The following is a 17832-nucleotide window of genomic DNA, read 5'->3' as shown; positions in this document are numbered from 1 at the left end:
ACAGCATTAAATCTAGGTCCTCTTCTGAGGCTGCGTGAGAAGTTCAACTAGCTGTACTGTAGAACTGCTTGTACTGCTCTGTAAAGGTAGGAGTAAGTGTTTTGATGCGGCCACAAGCCTCTACTCAGAGACTGATGTTACTAGTGGAACAGATCACATGTGGTTTTACTTTCTTTACAACAATAAAAATGCAATATTAGAGACACTTACATTTGCCATGACGTACACTGATGAGGCAAGTCCAAGTGAATGTACTTTAACTGTCTTTATCTTAGTTGATGAGCTGTAGTTAAAGACACAGAAGTGAGTGAGAGCAGGGTTTTTAAACTTTGAAATAAATTAGTCTTCCTAGTTAAGAAAGGCATCCCTTACATTGCTGTTGTTCATTCCTAGTCTGCTCACGTCATGTCTCAGCAACATGTCCTGCAATGGAACAAAACATTCACAAGAGAACGTGATTAGTCTCAAAGAATGAAGAGAGAAAACAAGGAAAATACTGATGTTTTACATACTATAATGATCCCATTTGTACAAAATGCCATCTGCATCCATCAGTACTGATTGAAGAAGTAAAACAGGTGAACTTAGTAAGCAAAAACAACAGCTAGCTACAGTAAATGATGTCCATGAGAAATGACTATGACTGACTTTAGCATTATGTTCAGCTGATGATCTTGTACTAAGCTGTGGCAATGAAAGAGTTAAGGATGGAGTGATGTACAATGCAGGGTGGTGGATGAGATCGTATAAAGTATTCTAGCCACAACAAGAGCACAGCATGACTTAGACGTTTTTCCGAGGGAACTTGTGCACAGTTTATACACACTTCAGAGACAGCAGAGCCTGAGGAGGTGAGTAGACTTATTTGACAGATTTGTCTAGAATCACTGATAAAGTCTGATGACCACTGATAAAGTATCTTTTTAGGTCTTTGAATCTGCATTCAGAAATTCCTTGTTTTTTTGACTTTTTGTCTACAAATTGATTTTGTTATACTGTCCATGAGCTAAAGACTTTATAAAGGATTTATCTGTATTCATATCCAAACTTGCTCATCAGTGCAACACAAAAAACTGCACATCTAAGCTTACTGGAATGGTATCTAACAAGTATTAGAGAATAGCCATGCTGCTGCTTTGCATTCATGGGTGAGTGCACTTCCTTCGCTTTTATCTTTAGTCTTTTTCAGGCCCTGGCCGCTGAGAAAGATGAGAAGAGGAGACACGCCCCTTTTAAAGCAGCAGTCAAGTCCTTGCTTGGGAAAGAGTGAGCTTCTTTCTTTCTATCATCTATCATTCTCCCACTATCTCTCTCTGTAATGTGGTAAATTGCTTTCTCCTATGCTATTGACCTCCAATTCAGATATGACTTTGACAAAGAGCTAACTTGGGGGCTTTGCCAATAACAGCAGTGAAGTGACTGAGAAAAGCCGCAAAGGATGATAAAAACAGCAGGGGATAGCTAGCTGTGTCTGAGATAGAGTTATGAGTGGTCAGGCCCAGTAATGGCCTCGGGAAGGCTCCTATGGGATTAACACAGGGGATGGGATCCTTCTCAAGTCCACATTTCCACATTAACAGTACATTTAAACAGACAGAAAAACATGAGAACACACACCCACATTAGTACTGTGCAGAGTGAGCACCATTAGGTTACTCCCTACATTAGTGTCTATGCTTTCTACAGAACTACACCATAATACTATTACTCTGCCATCTCATCTGATGTTTCCTAAACCAGACACTTTGATCAATAGGAGAAAGGCTGCTGTGGTGCTGAATAAAATATAATATCTGCTGTTTTCATGAGGTGCAGGGAGTTGAAGAGTCACAAATGTAGACAATGTAAGCATTTCTATTATTTAGGAAATTATTGATCACCCTGTGATGGGAATCAGCAGGTTCTATCAAATATCATATTACAAATACTGATTCAATATTATGATTTTTATTATGATTTTTACTTTTATTTACAGTAAAACTGCAACAGCCTAAACAAAATGTAGTGTGCATTTATAAGCCATATGTTACAACAGTTAAAACAATGAGTAATGCCTTTCTGGGGAATTCAAGCATTCAGAGATGCAGCACGTGTTGTTGACTCTCTTCCATTTTGTTGTTATACTTCAAGGAACCTGAGAACCTGTAGATCACAAGCACATACGAAAAGTCAGGTAGTTGTTGATCAGAGTTGTTGAAGTTCTATAAATGCTATAGCTAAAAAACACATCCATCGCAGCTTACCTGGGTCCAGACTATGGCAACAAGCTGAGCAAGGCCATTGTTTATTATAGGCAGGTTAAAGGGCACCAGAACCATACAAGATGGGGATTATTTTACCTAACTGACTGCTAGAGCAGTGTTGTAACCACTGAGATAAAGGATCAGAGTTGTCACTTGGTTATAAATAGCTAGGTAGTGACAAGCTAAAGAGATTTAACTGAAACGCATTATGCAGCTCTGCATCATACACAGAAAACAAATGGGAGATGTGTTCAATTTGTCTTTCCTATCACACAAATCTGAGTTGTTATTTGAGAGTGTAAGGTTGCCTAATGTCGTCTGAGGGCTTTTTTTGGCTTGACTTTTGATAGGACACCACAGCAGGACTGTGTACTTTCAGATGAACAGGGACGAAACCAAGGTCAGAGCCCAGATAAAATTCAGTACTAATAAGCGAGAGAACAGTGATAAATCGACAAACGCTTGACTTGCTCTCAAACTGCCTGGCTGCCTGGAGGCACTTAAGAATTTTATCACAGCAGCTTGTAACTTAATGACTGAGAAGGACATCTGCGACAACTACCTGGTTTTGAGTCCTCTGCCACATAAGTAGTGTGCAGTCTCTCTTCCTCTCTATGTCTGTACACTGTAGTGCGAGAGTGAGCTACATGTGCGCATCTAAGTGTGTGTTTGTGTGTGTGTTTGTGATAGAGAGAGAGAGAGAGAGACTGAGAGAGGAATAAGCAGCAGGCTGTGGCTACCCTGAGGCCTTCTCTTTGTTGACAGCCAGTTTTGACATATTCTTAGGATTAGTAGTTCTGTCAACATGATGCCACTGGCTCCTTAAAATAGAGAGATGGGCAGTCAGGAAAACAAAACTGTAGCAGTGTACCACCATAGACTCATACATTAACGGTGACTGACCCAGATACATGCAGACATAATTTCTTTGACTGTACAGTGCTTTCCTTGAACCCGACTTGAGGACAACACCACCAGATATGGAGATATCTGGATACGAAGGTAAGAGCACTACTGATGAGTGGCATTGAAATGTTATACGAGATAGTAGGTGAAACGGCTATGAAGTCAAGTTACAGTGTAGTCTATTCTCTGCATCACTGCACATCTGTTACAATTCAAGGCACAACAGAGAGGAGTCTGGGTTAGTAAGCAGTGAAATCAGACAGCATTTGTGGTGGAGATGTGTAAAAAAGGGCCACTGGACATTAAGTGGATCTCTATGACTCAGGACCTAGCTTTAACTACAGTTACTATTCATGACAGAGGTGGTGAATGTCTAAGTTTGCCAAAAAAAAATTGATAATTTACATAAATCTTTAAGTAAGAAGACTCGCCAAAAATGTTAAAGACTCTGTCATGAGGCAAACAAAGTAAAAGTGACTTTACTATATGATTTAACTGGGCTTTTTCTTTTTTTTCAAACCAAAATGCCTTTTATCTTTTATGAACTATAACTCTGCTGTTTCACTGTATCTGTAGCTAACTGTTACATAGCTAACTCTGGCCCAACGGTTGTGTTGTGCATGCCCCCTGTTAAATAAACCAATAAACTAAACTAAACTGAAAAAAAGGCCCACAACATTTTTTGGTTAAATTGCGTAAATGTTTCATAAAGCTAGATACTTTTATCGGTTAGAATCATAGGTTAGAATTAAAGCTGCAAGCAGTGTTGGTCGGGACCTTGCACTCTGGCCCGTTGGGATCAGATCATTTTGCTTTTTAAAAATGAGGGATACTTATTACAAGTGTGGTGTGCTTTTATTTTGAAAGATTGATTGACAGGATGAGAATTTTCTGCAGGGTGAGACATGTCTGTCTTGCTCACACCTGTGTCATCAAAATCATGCAAGTTTTGGGCCCTTTCACTTGAATTTCAATTAGTAAATTGAAAACTCTTGAGTTTGTGTGTAAAACAAATTATTTTCCTAATTTTCATCAAGTCTATTTTAGAAAAGGAGAGACTTTTAACCCACATGACCTGGTCAAAGTTTGATTTGAATGGAGAGTGTGAGCGAACCCACACCTTTTTGAACATTTACTGCTTCCACACAGTTTTAGATAGACTTCATTTGAACTTTAAATGAGTCACAAAACTTTGACCTACAAATCTTGAATTTACATGTGTTTTCTATCTTTTATTGTTTTTGAGATATTAGAGTGTGAGTTTTAAAGTCTTGCTCCTCCTGTGATTTTATGACTGTGTATTGCAGAATGTTTCAAAGCACTGAGGGAGTGACATCACCAGGAGCAGTTGGAGAGCAGGATTTTAGAGAACACTTCTTGTGAAATATCCTCATAAATCCCATGACTTTGGCCAAATCTTACATTAAAAATAATCCATAGTAGGAAATTTAGTGGCGAATCCATTGATACAGGTTTGAAAGTGGTCAGACTTATAGTTTAGACGTCAGAAGCCTCTATTTGACACAAAGTTCATGCCCATAGATTGCCTCCCCATTGTTTTACATTGTAAGGTGTGATGGGGCACTGCAATTTTCAGGGCTTATTAAATCCAAACCGTTCGAGTTATTACAAAGTTTTTAACAACTTTTTTTCAGCACAGTGTCATAAGTCATGTATCAAAGTTTGAAGCCGATACCATTAACGCCCTCGGAGGAGATAGCGTTTGTTCGGGGTCCAAAATTGGGGCGAAGTATTTTGAAAGGCTGATTGCGGACTTCCTGTTGGATTTAGGTCAGGGGTGTCAGCATATGATTTGTAGGTCTTGATGAGACAAATAATTGAGTTTTGGTTTGATCTCTCTACGACATTCCTACGGGCCGTGGCGGCCATTTGTTACATAGGTGGCGCTAGAGAGCACATTTTGGCACTATAGGGGTTAATTTTTACATTTTATCAAATTTTTCACCAGACCTGATGTGCGTGCCAAATTTGGTGAGTTTTTGAGCATGTTTAGGGGGTCAAATTTAGGGTTTAAGTCCCGTAATAATAAAGAAAGAAAGAAACAAACAAACAAACAAACACACGAAAAACAATAGGGTCCTCGCCCTTAGACGAAGACTTCTGCAAAACGGTAGTCCTCTGCCTTTTGGGCTCGGTCCCTAATAACGGATTAGCTACCATTTTTGCCAGCTTTGACCCTGGTTGCCATGGTAACAGACACGGAAGGACGTTACAGTCAAGAAAAATAGACATTTAAACGGAGTTTGCAAGCTAAGAGAGTAGTTGAGGCTTAAATTATCTTTATACGGTCTACACTCAAACGTTGAGTGGACTTCATACATACCCAATTTAGGCTAAAACAACTGAAATTAACTTCTCAGTGGCAGCACCTCAGCGGGATGAGTCAACGTGAGCGATGGAGAAGAGAAGCATTCGAGGTCGGTAGCTGGAGCCAATAAAACGATAATTTTAGAAATAAAGTTAAGGTTGCTTATGATTAATACAGCTAATGTCAGCTATTTAGACAGGTGGCGTACAACTAAAACCAGAAGCCTTGAAAATTTTGCCGTTAGCTATCTAACTATCTTAATAACGTTAGCCGCGGAGTGATTTTAAAGGGAACAAACACCTCGTAATGGGCCTCCTCATATAAGCGTTCTCCGTAAACTAACGTAACGGTCAGTTTATTCGTGATGAGAAGCAGTAAGTAATAACATCATGATATATGTTTTTGAAAAGTTATCAGGTGTCACTGTTAACAGTTCAATTCAGTTAAATTTGTTACAGAGTGACCGTTAGACCTAAGATCGAGTGACTACTTTTATAGGCGGATGCGCATTCAGGGTTTTTTTTTTCAGGATCTCTCAAAGTTAAACTAGTTCCTGTCGCCAGCAGGTGGCGCAAGTCGTCAACTGTTGCAACTGTTTTGCCTAAAATTGAATAGTACTAGCTACTCATGTTGTTGCTACATAAACGTGTTTACAAAGTCACATTGTTGGGTCTCGTCTGTCCTCTGGGAACAAAAAGCAAGTCCCCATAATAGAAATAATTACATTTTAGAGTTTAACGTTAAAAGTTAGGTTTGGTTATGTCAAAGGAGGGGTCCACAATTTTTCAGGTCTGTCTGAAAACAATAGTCAGGTGCCCAAATGAACATTGAGATAGGTTTTTCTTGCCGTGATCATTTGTCCTGTTCATACTGGCTATTAGAAGATCCCTTCATAATGTACTTTCTGTGCAGAAATGTATTTAAAAGTTTATCTGAAGCTAATATGAAGCTTCAGCCGTCCATATTAGTCAAATCAATTCAGTCTTTTTGTGCCAAAGTCCCTCTTTTTGTTACTGCACTTCCACCTCAGCTCAGAAGGGAAACACTGTCTGAGAAAACACACAGAGGGAATTTTATGCTAAAAAGACTGTAAATGTGACAGATATCCACTTGATATTACTTATTCAGAGTGCTGAGGCCTCTTAAATGCATTTTTGCCTTTGCACAAAATGACTGTTTGGACGCACTGTAGATTTTGGCCCCCATCACTTACATTGAAAGTGCATTTGAAGGGGATCTTTTAATGGCCAGTATGAACAGGAGGAATGATTACAGTGAGGAAAACCTTTTTCACTGTTCATATGAACACCTGACTGTTGTTTTAAGACAGACTTGAAAACTTGTGAACCTACCCTTTAAGGTTAGGGTAAAAGTGAAGGTTAGCTTTAGGTAAGTAGCTCAGTGGATAGGGTAAGTCTCTTGTCAATGTAAGTCAATGGTATGTCCTCTGAAATGATGGAAATATGATTGTGTGTGTGTGTGTGTGTGTGTGTGTGTGTGTGTGTGTGTGTGTGTGTGTGTGTGTGTGTGTGAGGGGGGTAGGGGTTGGGGCAACCACTTGACCGGGTGAGAAAGTTAATAGAATGAATAAATAAAAGTATTTTTGTGAAAACTGATTTTGGGGTATATGAGTAGATGGTCAATAATTCATAAGGCCATCATCTCCAGATCAATACAGCTTTATGAGCCTATGAACCCTTTTCACAGTGCGCCTGTAGTGCCATAAAGCTCCACAGCAGGGTGATGTACACAGCTGTTGTCAGGATAGTGTTGTGTGTCCGGAATGATAAGCTTCCTGGAAGCACGATGGCAGAGCGGAAAATTGGCTTAGATGATACCATGCAGCATGGCCTTTCTGGCCTTTCTCTGTTGTTGCTTCAGCACTCTAGTGACCAGAACTGTATCCTGCATCACTAAGGATATCAACAAGACACTGTCGGTTCACCCAGGTTATCTCCCTGCAGAAATAGACAGTTCTCTGTTTGACATAGCTGCTGTACTGTATGTGTCAGCCGGCCTGGTGAATGACTGTAAACAGCTGGGCTGGATTGTATCCAGCAAGTGTCATTTGCAACGACACTGTTGATAAGGGTTAAAACAGAATTACAGCTGTTCTGTTTATAAAAGGGAGAATATGACTGCCACTATATAATAACATGTCAAGAATAACTCAGGAGGACTGGAATTTCTACAAAGGTGTCATGAATCTTGAGAATTTAATGGATCTGTCACATTTTTGTTTTTTTTCAAAATGTCTTTATACTCGCAGTGCACAACTCAGAATGTTTCCATGCAAGTACGGTGGTAATCCTATGCATATTCCACAAGACTAGCTTGTGTTTTCCACTACAGTGTCCATTACAGTCATTTGCTGATTATATGGGAAACAGTTCTTAAGAAGAAAAAGATAGCAAGTGAAAAAGTACCGCAAATTTATGGAAAACAATAACAAAGCAAGGTAATGAAGATAAGAGATGGTAATAGTAACTGTGAAAGGAACTGGTAGCAGATGTAAAAAAGGCATCATACGATTTCTTCTTTACTAGTTTGAAACCAGCGTCTGCATTCTGAATGTGTTTCAGATTAGACAGCTTCCTGATTGAGGCAAGTGCACAGAGTTTTAGTTATTTACATTTTGGCAAATTCTATAGTTTTTCAGGGGCCTGTTGTACATTTACATCAGACTGGAGAATTGTGGTCTTTTAATTTCAACAGTTAAACTTTTACATCACAGAGGAGCATTGCTGGGCATTTCTGTATAAGTCATTTCATTTCTAAACTGTGAAAATCCATATTGACAACCTGAAAACTTTGTTTATTTGTGGTACCACCAGATGTGAAATTGAGTTTCATTTGGAGTTTGGAGAAAATGTTGAAGTGTTTAAAAGTCCGCCTGCAGGACATGAACGACCGCAGCAATTTAATATCATTTTAAGCATAGGAAATAGCAGCAGCTACACCTATATGCCATGGTCACGTTACGTAAGCAATGTTGTTGCCGTGGTAGCAACTTGTCAATCACAAAGTAGCCACGCCCTAAAGCATACGCTGCTTTATGGTCTATTTTACTCTAAATGGGACCATAATTTACAAAACGAACATCATTCTGTATTGAAGAAGACTTGAAACTAACAATTGAGACCATAAACTCATTAGGAAACAGTTTACTGAGATAATAAATCAAGAGAGAAGTAGGGTCATTTTCTCATAGACTTCCATACAAATCAGACTTCTTTTGGAGCCAGTGGAGTCACCCCCTGCTGGCCATTAGAAAGACTGCAGGTTTAAGGCACTTCCGCATTGGCTTCACTTTTCAGGCTGGGAGCTACCCGCTTGCATTTGAGCCAACATAAACAGTTCACACGTAGCTCTCCAGGTGGTGATGTTGTGCAGCAGGTGGATCTTAAATATCCCCAAACCCTTATACGTGATGATTTGTTTGTTTACAAAACAGCACAAACTGGTCAGAGCAGGTAAAGTCTTCATGTACTGATAAACAGGGCAAGCCCTCATTGTATCTTACAGTGTGTTTGCATGTTACTGTCACCAGTCACTTAACTGTCGTTTCTGCCCTTGTGCAGACATGCCTCGTCAATTCCCGAAGGTAACTCTGAGTGTGGCAGAAGAGGAGACGCAGCTCCTAGCAGAGAAGGTATATGCATCAGCGCTGAAAGAGGAAGACAATAAGGATGCATTATCCATGTTCACCGTGCCTGAGGACTGCCCTATTGGCCTCCAGCAAGCCAAGGAGCATGAACTGCTTAAGGAGCTGGCAGAGCAACAGTCAGAGGAGAGTACAAAGAGGTAGGCCTTGCTATTGGTCAGACACCAAATATGATCAGATCATTGTCACAGATAAGTAAAAAAACACATTTTGGGTAAAATTACAGGAGCTTAAGAGAACTTTATATCAATTATTAAATATGTTGCTAATTTTGCAGGAAGAAAAGCTTCAAGATGATTCGTTCCCAGTCAATGTCCCTGCAGGTTCCAGTGAATGTAGATTGGACGCGGTCAGTGGCTGTCACGCCATTCCTGTCCCCCAGCTCCACCTGCTCATCTGTGCCAGAAAACTGCCCAGATTACCAGAGAGTCACTATTAGTGGTGATTACTGTGCAGGAGTAAGTACCATGAACAGGAGCATTAATCTGTGTGCATTACAGTTATGATAGTAATAATGCAACGCTAAGGTTGTCAGGTCATATTTGTAGACAAAGAAGTAAATGCTTCCACAGTTGTATTTACTGTGTATTTTCTAACTGTTCCAGCTAAATCCTAAATCATTGTCCAAACATTCACAGCATGTTGAAATATTGTGGCATATTTACATATAAATACAATGCTGAGGATACATTTATGTGTCATTCCCGTTCCCCATTCAGATCACAGTGGAGGACTATGAACAGGCAGCAAAAAGTCTTCTCAAGGCTCTGCTCATTCGTGAGAAATACTCAAAACTGGCCTATCACAGATTCTGCAGAACCACAGCCCAGTTCCTTCGCAGTGCTGAGAACATGAGATGGAGCGAAGAAGATGAGGTTCTACCAGGTTTGAAGAGTATATACAGTAGTTGAAATCCTACACTTGCTGACGGTGTATTCTGGTTTAAATGACAGTAATAGAGCCATATTGTGGCCTCCAGATATGTGCCCGTATCCAGCAGAAGGAGAGGATCCCTACAGTATGGAGAACATCCCAGAGAACCTGAACTATGAGCTTAAGATGAAGGATGGAATAGTGAATGTGTATGACAACGCTGAGGCTCTGAGAGGAAACCGGCCACATGACCTTCCTTACCCAGACTTAGAGACTTTTGCCATAGACCTTAGTCACGTGCTGGCAATGATTGCAGATGGACCCACGTAAGTTGCCAAAACAAAAAGACACTACCACTATGCTGGTTGAAAAAAAACTGTGTTGTTGATACAGTAATAAAACTGGTTGTTGCTACCCATGCTATACTTAATGACACTTTGCAGAAATGCTCAGCAGATTATGACTTTGATTTTCAGGAAGACCTACTGTCACAGACGGCTAAATTTCTTGAGTTCCAAGTTCTACCTGCATGAGATGCTCAATGAGATGGCTGAGCTGAGGGAATTGAAAAGTGTGCCTCACAGAGATTTCTACAATGTTAGGAAGGTTTGTATGAGTTAGAAAAAAATTGTAATCCCATTCATTATCTCAACGCTTGCCTTACTTTAGGCTTTCTTAAAAAAAAAAGATAAGACTAGTCACGTATTTGTTCTTATTTGGCCAGTAGACTGAAAATAGACATTGTTTCTTTCACACAGGTGGATACACATATCCATGCAGCTGCCTGCATGTCTCAGAAACACCTGCTGACATTCATTCAGAAAACATATAAGACTGATGCAGACCGTGTGGTGCTGGAAAAGGCTGGACAAAAGATGACTCTCCAGCAGGTTTTCCACAGTCTCAATAAGGACCCCTATGACCTTACTGTAGACTCCCTGGATGTACACGCTGTAAGAAAAGAAGAAAATGGCACTGCCTTACATGTTTGAGCTTCATGGTTTCATAGTATGCTGTGCTTTTCGGTGATCATTTTCAAATATGTTGAAATGGCAGCGTAAAATCAATAGTTTTCCTGAATTTTGTCAAAACGTGGTTATTATGTTCCAGAGAAGACAAAAATTGATAGAAAATTCAAGTGAAATATTGTGTTATTATCCTTTCTTTGGAATCTTTCTGCTACTTAAAACAATCTCTCTGCCTCTAATTTTTGTCACTTCATTTCACTGCCAGTGCAGATAAATATCACTACTGATGAGTAGTTACACATGACTGATCTTTGTGTCTGTATAAACTTTACAGGGGAGACAAACCTTCCACCGGTTTGATAAGTTCAATTCAAAGTATAATCCCGTGGGAGCCAGTGAACTTAGAGAAATCTTCCTGAAAACTGACAACCTCCTTGATGGAGAGTACTTTGCTCGTGTAATAAAGGTAAATGTAATCACGCATTTTAAGTCAGAACTGATGCAGAGACATTTTATCACACTCTCTTTCTCACCTTTAATAGGAAGTGGCCCATGACCTGGAGGAGAGTAAGTACCAGCATGCAGAGCCACGCCTGTCCATCTACGGACGCTCTCCAGAAGAGTGGGACAGCCTGTCTAAGTGGTTTATTCACCACAAAGTACACTCTCCGAACATGAAGTGGATCATCCAAGTGCCCAGAATATAGTGAGTGCTGTAACCTAGGGGAGAACTTAAGCCTCTGTTTTAAAAGATTTTGGTAAAATTCTTTTTTATTTCCTAAACACATGAGAAAATGTTTTTATGTGTTTCAGTGATATTTTTAAGTCTAAGAAGCTGGTCCCTAATTTTGCCAAGATGCTGGAGAATGTATTCCTTCCTCTCTTTGAGGCCACTGTTAACCCACAGAAGCACAAAGAACTTCATGTTTTCCTCAAATATGTAAGATGTTACACATTTTAAGATTCAAACTTAAACCTGTAGAACCTGTTGGGTATTGTTTTTTCATAAATTGTGGTGTGAAGTTTGTGCCTCTAAATTGTGTCCACAAACTGTAATTAATTCCCTCAAATTTTCCAATTCATACACCAGCCTAGACAAAACAATCTGTAACTCAAGTTTCTGCACTGCTACTAACTTCATGCTATTACTTTGTGAGAATTAATTGAGTAATTCAAGGGTAAAAATGATCAGTTGGAGGGAACAAATGAATAATAAAATTGTACCCATAAGATATCTGCCGTGGTTTGTAAAACCATCTCAGTAGTAGATGACAACTTTTCTTTTTGTGCAGGTGTCAGGCTTTGACAGTGTAGATGATGAGTCCAAACACAGCGATCACATGTTCTCCTTCAGGAGCCCAAAGCCAGAACAGTGGACTACAGATGACAACCCTCCCTACAGCTACTACATCTTCCATATGTATGCAAACATCATGGTCCTCAACAATCTCAGAAAGTAAGAACTAATTCCTTCTTTTTCAAAATGTGGTTTCCATTAAAGGAAATTACTTTGCTGAGAGATTGATGAAAGGCAATTTTACAGTCCAAGACCTGACCTGGTACTTACTGCAGGTCCAGCACTCAGTGGACAGGTTACTTTGTAGTGTTCACTGGGAAGAGGTGATTAATTAATCACAGCAAAGGAATAAGCCACTGAACAGTGGCTCAGTAATTGGAACACTTATGGCAGATGAGAACAACTAACTAAGTATGTTGATTAATGTTTTTAACATAGTTATTTTGTCCTTTTGTGTCCTCTGTAGAGAGCATGGACTGAGCACCTTTCAGTTCCGTCCCCACTGTGGAGAAGCAGGGTCAATCACTCATTTGGTCTCTGCCTTCCTCACAGCTGACAACATCTCACATGGACTCACCTTGAAGAAGGTACTTTAGATTTTTCAACCTGTTATTACTGTAATAAAACTTTACAATTCAGTGCTGTCTGCAGAATTCATAAGTATTAGAGACTAATCTAGAGCAGGGAAAACAGGGTACAAACTCCTGAAAGGATAACACAGGGCAGCTGCTGTGAGGGCTCACCACCAGCCAAAGATCAATAAAATTACCCACTTTTTAACTATGCTCTATGCTTTTTGTTCTCTTTTAAAATGCATCATATAGCAAACCAAAATAGCCACGTCAATGTGAGAGTAATTCTTTAATGACCCTCAACCTTAGACCAAAACATCAAAATGAACCGTTTTCCCTACAGACTGTTTTGAAGTCTTTGCTGTTTTGTAGCATGTGTAGCTGAAATGTCCTGCAGATAGTTTGCTATCAGCACTGTGGCCCAAATCAGTGAGAAATGCAGGTGAGAGACAGGAAAATGGAAGTTTTTCATTTCTGGTGAATGGAAAGCTTACTGTATGCTCAATCCTGTTTTATTTACTTGATGCTTCCTTAGACTTAACTCCCTTACAGTTGCAACAATCTAACTGTCTCTACAGTCTGGACAATGTGGAGAAAGGTCAAAAAATTCTAAAATCACATCAGTTACTGTTTAATTATGTGAGTTATTTAAATCTAATAATAATAGTAATAATAACAATAATAATACTAATATTAGCAGCCCTCATTATATATTTTACAACACTTTTTAATCCCTATTCAGCCAATTAGAGCAGCAAGCTAGACACAACTCAACACTGCAGTGTTAAAGCATACAATTGGGTTTAGAATGTAAACAACTGACAAGGCCTTCATGTAAGGAGATAAGACAAGCTGTGCAGTATTTATTTTATAACCCTTGTGTTCTCTCAGAGCCCTGTGCTGCAGTACCTGTACTATCTGGCCCAGATGCCAATTGCAATGTCTCCACTCAGCAACAACAGCCTGTTCCTGGAATACTCCAAAAATCCTCTGAGGGAGTTCCTGCACAAGGGCCTGTGTGTGTCCTTGTCCACAGATGATCCCATGCAGTTCCACTACACCAAGGTAAACAGAAACATATACAGGAAATACAGAGTTTCAAGGCTGCTGTTCAGTATGTCAGAATCTTTGTGTAAATCCACATTGAATATGCTATTGTAGTGTGGTTTACATTGATTCATTAATCCTTATCTACTGCTTGTGTGTCCTGATTGTAGGAACCGCTGATGGAGGAGTACGCTATAGCAGCTCAGCTGTGGAAGCTCAGCACCTGTGATGTATGTGAAATAGCCAGAAACAGCGTGCTGCAAAGTGGACTTTCTCACCAGGTACAGTCTCACTTTCAATCTGCATCTTTCCTTATTTCCTCTCATCACATTTAATCTGCATTGATACTATGAATTGACAATGTGCAGCCATATGGTAACTTGTTTTATTGTTTATTTACAGGATAAGAAGCACTTCTTAGGGGTGAACTATCTGAAAGATGGACCTGAGGGAAATGATATCCGTCGGACCAACGTAGCCCAGATCCGCATGGCCTACAGACACGAGACACTGTGCAATGAACTTAGCTTCATAGTCGATGCCGTGAAGTCTGATGCTATGAACTCACTGTACGAGTAAAATGCACCACACAGTACACAGAATCCAAGCATGCTGAGCTCGTAGTAATTACTATTTACCTTTGAAAAGTGCCAGTGACTGTGATGATGAAAAAATTAGCATGCCTTGGAGGACTGGATGACTTATAGCAATTTAGACAAAAGCTGAGCAGAGTGCCAGACATGATGTAGATGAAGTAGTTGTCACAGTTGTCATTACACAAACACACTATGTATAAACAATTGTACCTCATACTCCATTGTGTGACAGGAGTATGCCATAGAAACAGTTTGAAACTTGAGGTTTACATACACTGAGCACTGGACGTAAGAACACTTGTGGTTGAGAGAGAGAGAGGGAGAGAGTGTTAGCTCAGACAAATCTGATAACAGAGATAAATGATGTCTGGGACATTTCCTCTGTCTCTCCCTTAAATAGCTTCTTCTTAGACTGACATTTTGTAAATATATCGACATATAGAAAGATCTGGAAGATACCCAAGTTTGTAATGATATATGTTTTTTTAAAAGTACTTGAAAAAATTGTAGAAAAGTTGCATTTAATTGCATGTATATTCAATCTATGAAGCAGCAAACCGTTTGGTAAAAGAATAAAAAGTCTTCAGTCTTTAAAATGGTTGCATTGCAAACATTGCCATCTAGTGGCTAAACTGTTGGCATGTATCATTAATTACAACAAATCACTGCATTTAGCAACATCAAATGACTGAGAATAAAAGTAAACATATATAACATAATTATGCACAAATAAACACACAATACATGTACATTGCTCTCATACACACATCAAGGCTCACATATTTGCCCATAAAAAGGAATATTACTCAGTAGTCCATAGAGTGTTTCTTTAAAATGTTTAACTTGCACTGTCGCCAACTTCTATCTTCTCATCTTCCTGAGCAGCTTTCTTGGGTTCCTCTACATCCATCACACACGTGCACATGTCTGTGTCCGCACACTTTTCCTGCTGCTTCATATCAGTGCTCCCAGAGCTCCTTTTCCTTTTCACAAAGAGAATGAAACAAGTCATGCTAAGCACTTAATGGATATTATACAAGAGGAGAGCATTTTTTATAGACAGTGTCTGGAATTTCACTTAGTCTGTATTTCTTTGGCAGCTTGTGAAAGAAAGATCCTTTGCCTCATCAGTTTTTTGTTAGCTTGTATTGTTATACTGTATGTCACTTCTTTGAATAAGAAGCTACATACAGTATTAGCACCTATTTACTTTAATTGATTGATTCATATGCTTTTTCAGATATCAGTTTTTGTTTTTTTAGGTTTTCTTTAGTTTTTTTAACCCCCAATATTAGTATTTTAGTAAAAAAAAAAAACAACAACTCACAATATGATGTATGCAAAGATGACCATTGCAATAAGAAGAAGGGCACAGGTTGAGGCGATGAGCACTACCTTTGCTGAAACAACAGAACATGAAAGGGTCATACAAAACAGAAATCATATACAAACACTTATGACAAGACATTTAAATAAAAGTTTTACTTTAAGTAGTATTTTGTATGTATTACTTGTAAGTACTGTATATCTGTACAGTATGTATTGAATATGACACCAAGTGTCTCACAGCATGAACATTATTATGAACAAAGTCCTCATACTTCCAGCAGAGCCTTGTGCTATGCCGACAAACCGGGTTGCCTCTGCCTCACTGTCTGCGGTCCTCAGGAAGTAGGGAGGAGTGGTAAAAGCTGAACTGACAGTACGAGGGGAGGAGGGAGACGTAGAATATGCTGACTCAGAAGGGAGCTGAGTTGTTGTATCCATCAGTTGTGCTGTGTCATCTGTGCATGTAAAAAAATGTAATAAGATATTATATAAAATGCATATTATTTCATGTATGTTTTATAGTTCGCATTTTGAATATGTCATTTGTTTCAACTTTGTTACTTAAGTAACTGAAGTATGGCAAAGTTGAAGTATTTATGAAATAAAATAAACATAATTTTACTAATTGTACAGTATTTCCTGTACAGTGGGAATTCAATAAATTCATTTCCAGCATGAATTGCACTGAATGTGAAGTCCTTGTACAGCTGTATTGACAATTGAGTGGAAAATGTTGAAAAGGTATTCCTGAATGATTTTCTGGCAGCAATGGTTCAGTTTTACATAAGAAAGAGTTGTATGGATACTGAAATGCAGTCCAAATGTAAATTGAATAAACAGTCTATACCCGGCATGCTCATTTAAAGAAGAAAAAGTTTTGTTCAAAGAACAGAAAGCCAGGGCTGTCTTCAAAATATCATGTAAGATATCTTCAATTTAACATTCCCCCTTAATGTACAGTATAAAGTGAAGCATTAGAGGAAAAGACATATAATATAATAATATCATACCTGATTCATTAAAGCAAAACACATCAAACTTTTGTGTAACAGCTGCTCGCCATGTCACCAAACCCGTGCCGTTTTTGCCACAATTAGAAAGCGCCTTAATGCGGGGAACGACTGCCAAATGTTCATCAATCCATCCAAACCTGAACAAAACAAAACAAAACAAAACATGACAACATTTCAGCAGGGATTTGTTAACGTTTTCTATTGGCACACATTGAGATGACTGAGGTGTTCTTGAGCAATCTCTTGTGATTTTACCTGCATGTTTCTAAACCCCTCCTGAGAGCTTTCTCCACTTGTGCTTTTGAGGCAATGTTCAGTCCGAGGGTCAAACAAAGCTTCCGAGCATCAGAGGCATTGAAGGCATACTGAGACTGGTTGAGGTCATTTATGTAGCTAACCTGGAATACTCCTGCAATACTACTGTTCCCTGCGGGGAAAACTGGAAACAGCATATAAAACATAGTCAGATTTAAGTTTACTGTATTTGTAGGAGCAGTAATAGAATAAAAAATGCTCAAATGCAACAATACCACTGATTTGCAGAAGCTACATATACAATGTAGAAATACACAAATATACAAATGTCAAATCACTTACCTCTGATTTTGCTTGTGTCAATATGTTGATCAGAGATGACTGCAGTAATTGGCAGCACTGCCATGATGCAAAGCCAGTTCGCATTCATAACTGGTCAGAGTACAGACAGATGAATGCCAGGGACGACAAGTGTTGCACGGTTTATGTGTCTGTGAGCCAAATGACTGGGTTAAATAGAGGTGATTCTGTTCACTGGGGTGTGTGGACTGTGTCATTGTCACAACGTAAAGGAAAAGGAAGAGGGAAGCACCATTCACAGGTCATATCAAGAGTCATCATATGTTCTAGGAACAGGGCCCAAGAGGAAAGGAGAGAAAATATGTCAGCAGGACACAAGGCTACAGAAATGCTGCAAAAGGCAAAATCCAGTAAAATAATATTCCAGGAATAAGTATAAT

At 39.2% G+C, this 17832-nt stretch overlaps 3 protein-coding genes across 7 annotated transcripts in view; 1 reads left to right on the top strand and 2 right to left on the bottom strand.

The window, feature by feature from the left end:
* The window catches only part of sbf2 (SET binding factor 2), a 122463-nt gene extending 116882 nt beyond the window's left edge, over positions 1-5581 (bottom strand). For both annotated transcript variants that reach the window (XM_044349858.1, XM_044349866.1), the window contains exons 1-3: positions 5494-5581; positions 373-423; positions 211-283 (exon numbers count right to left, since the gene is read on the bottom strand). The gene's annotated coding sequence lies outside the window, so the exon portion shown is untranslated. The remainder of the gene's footprint in view (positions 1-210; positions 284-372; positions 424-5493) is intronic.
* On the top strand, positions 441-14556 carry ampd3a (adenosine monophosphate deaminase 3a). Of its 4 annotated transcripts, none has more exons than XM_044349901.1 (15): positions 441-1266; positions 9060-9282; positions 9420-9600; positions 9862-10027; positions 10122-10341; positions 10492-10621; positions 10774-10968; positions 11318-11449; positions 11526-11689; positions 11797-11923; positions 12276-12439; positions 12747-12867; positions 13744-13917; positions 14070-14180; positions 14302-14556. In XM_044349901.1, exons 1-15 carry the CDS (start codon positions 1209-1211, stop codon positions 14476-14478), a joined length of 2343 nt encoding a protein of 780 aa, XP_044205836.1. In that variant the 5' UTR covers positions 441-1208; the 3' UTR covers positions 14479-14556. The 4 variants fall into 4 exon arrangements, with proteins under 4 accessions (XP_044205836.1, XP_044205818.1, XP_044205827.1 ...); XM_044349883.1 differs by lacking the exon at positions 441-1266 and adding an exon at positions 2161-3245; XM_044349892.1 differs by lacking the exon at positions 441-1266 and adding an exon at positions 5112-5141.
* Positions 14557-14999: 443 nt separating this feature from the next.
* lyve1a (lymphatic vessel endothelial hyaluronic receptor 1a) lies at positions 15000-17599 on the bottom strand. Its single transcript, XM_044349912.1, has 6 exons — positions 17435-17599; positions 17093-17276; positions 16835-16974; positions 16097-16279; positions 15823-15895; positions 15000-15478 (listed from the first exon to the last, which is right to left on the bottom strand). The coding sequence occupies exons 1-6, from the start codon at positions 17520-17522 to the stop codon at positions 15334-15336; spliced, it is 813 nt and encodes a 270-aa protein (XP_044205847.1). The 5' UTR covers positions 17523-17599; the 3' UTR covers positions 15000-15333.
* Between the last annotated feature and the right edge of the window lie 233 nt (positions 17600-17832).

This window comes from Thunnus albacares, chromosome 1, assembly GCF_914725855.1.
Source record: "Thunnus albacares chromosome 1, fThuAlb1.1, whole genome shotgun sequence".
In the NCBI taxonomy this organism is placed as follows: domain Eukaryota; kingdom Metazoa; phylum Chordata; class Actinopteri; order Scombriformes; family Scombridae; genus Thunnus; species Thunnus albacares.
The sequence above is the reverse complement of the archived record's forward strand: the minus strand, read 5'-3'. Positions and strand labels throughout refer to the sequence as shown.

Bases quoted from the DNA above. Each gene is read 5' to 3' on its own strand.
- ampd3a (XM_044349901.1), top strand. From the start codon at position 1,209: ATGAGAAGAGGAGACACGCCCCTTTTAAAGCAGCAGTCAAGTCCTTGC. The intron at 9,601-9,861 runs GTAAGTACCATG...TTCCCCATTCAG, and splicing joins GTGGTGATTACTGTGCAGGA to ATCACAGTGGAGGACTATGA. The intron at 12,868-13,743 runs GTACTTTAGATT...GTGTTCTCTCAG, and splicing joins ATGGACTCACCTTGAAGAAG to AGCCCTGTGCTGCAGTACCT.
- lyve1a (XM_044349912.1), bottom strand. From the start codon at position 17,522: ATGAATGCGAACTGGCTTTGCATCATGGCAGTGCTGCCAATTACTGCA. The intron at 17,277-17,434 runs GTAAGTGATTTG...TGCTGTTTCCAG, and splicing joins TGACACAAGCAAAATCAGAG to TTTTCCCCGCAGGGAACAGT. The intron at 15,479-15,822 runs GTGAGTTGTTGT...CTTTGTGAAAAG, and splicing joins ATCTTTGCATACATCATATT to GAAAAGGAGCTCTGGGAGCA.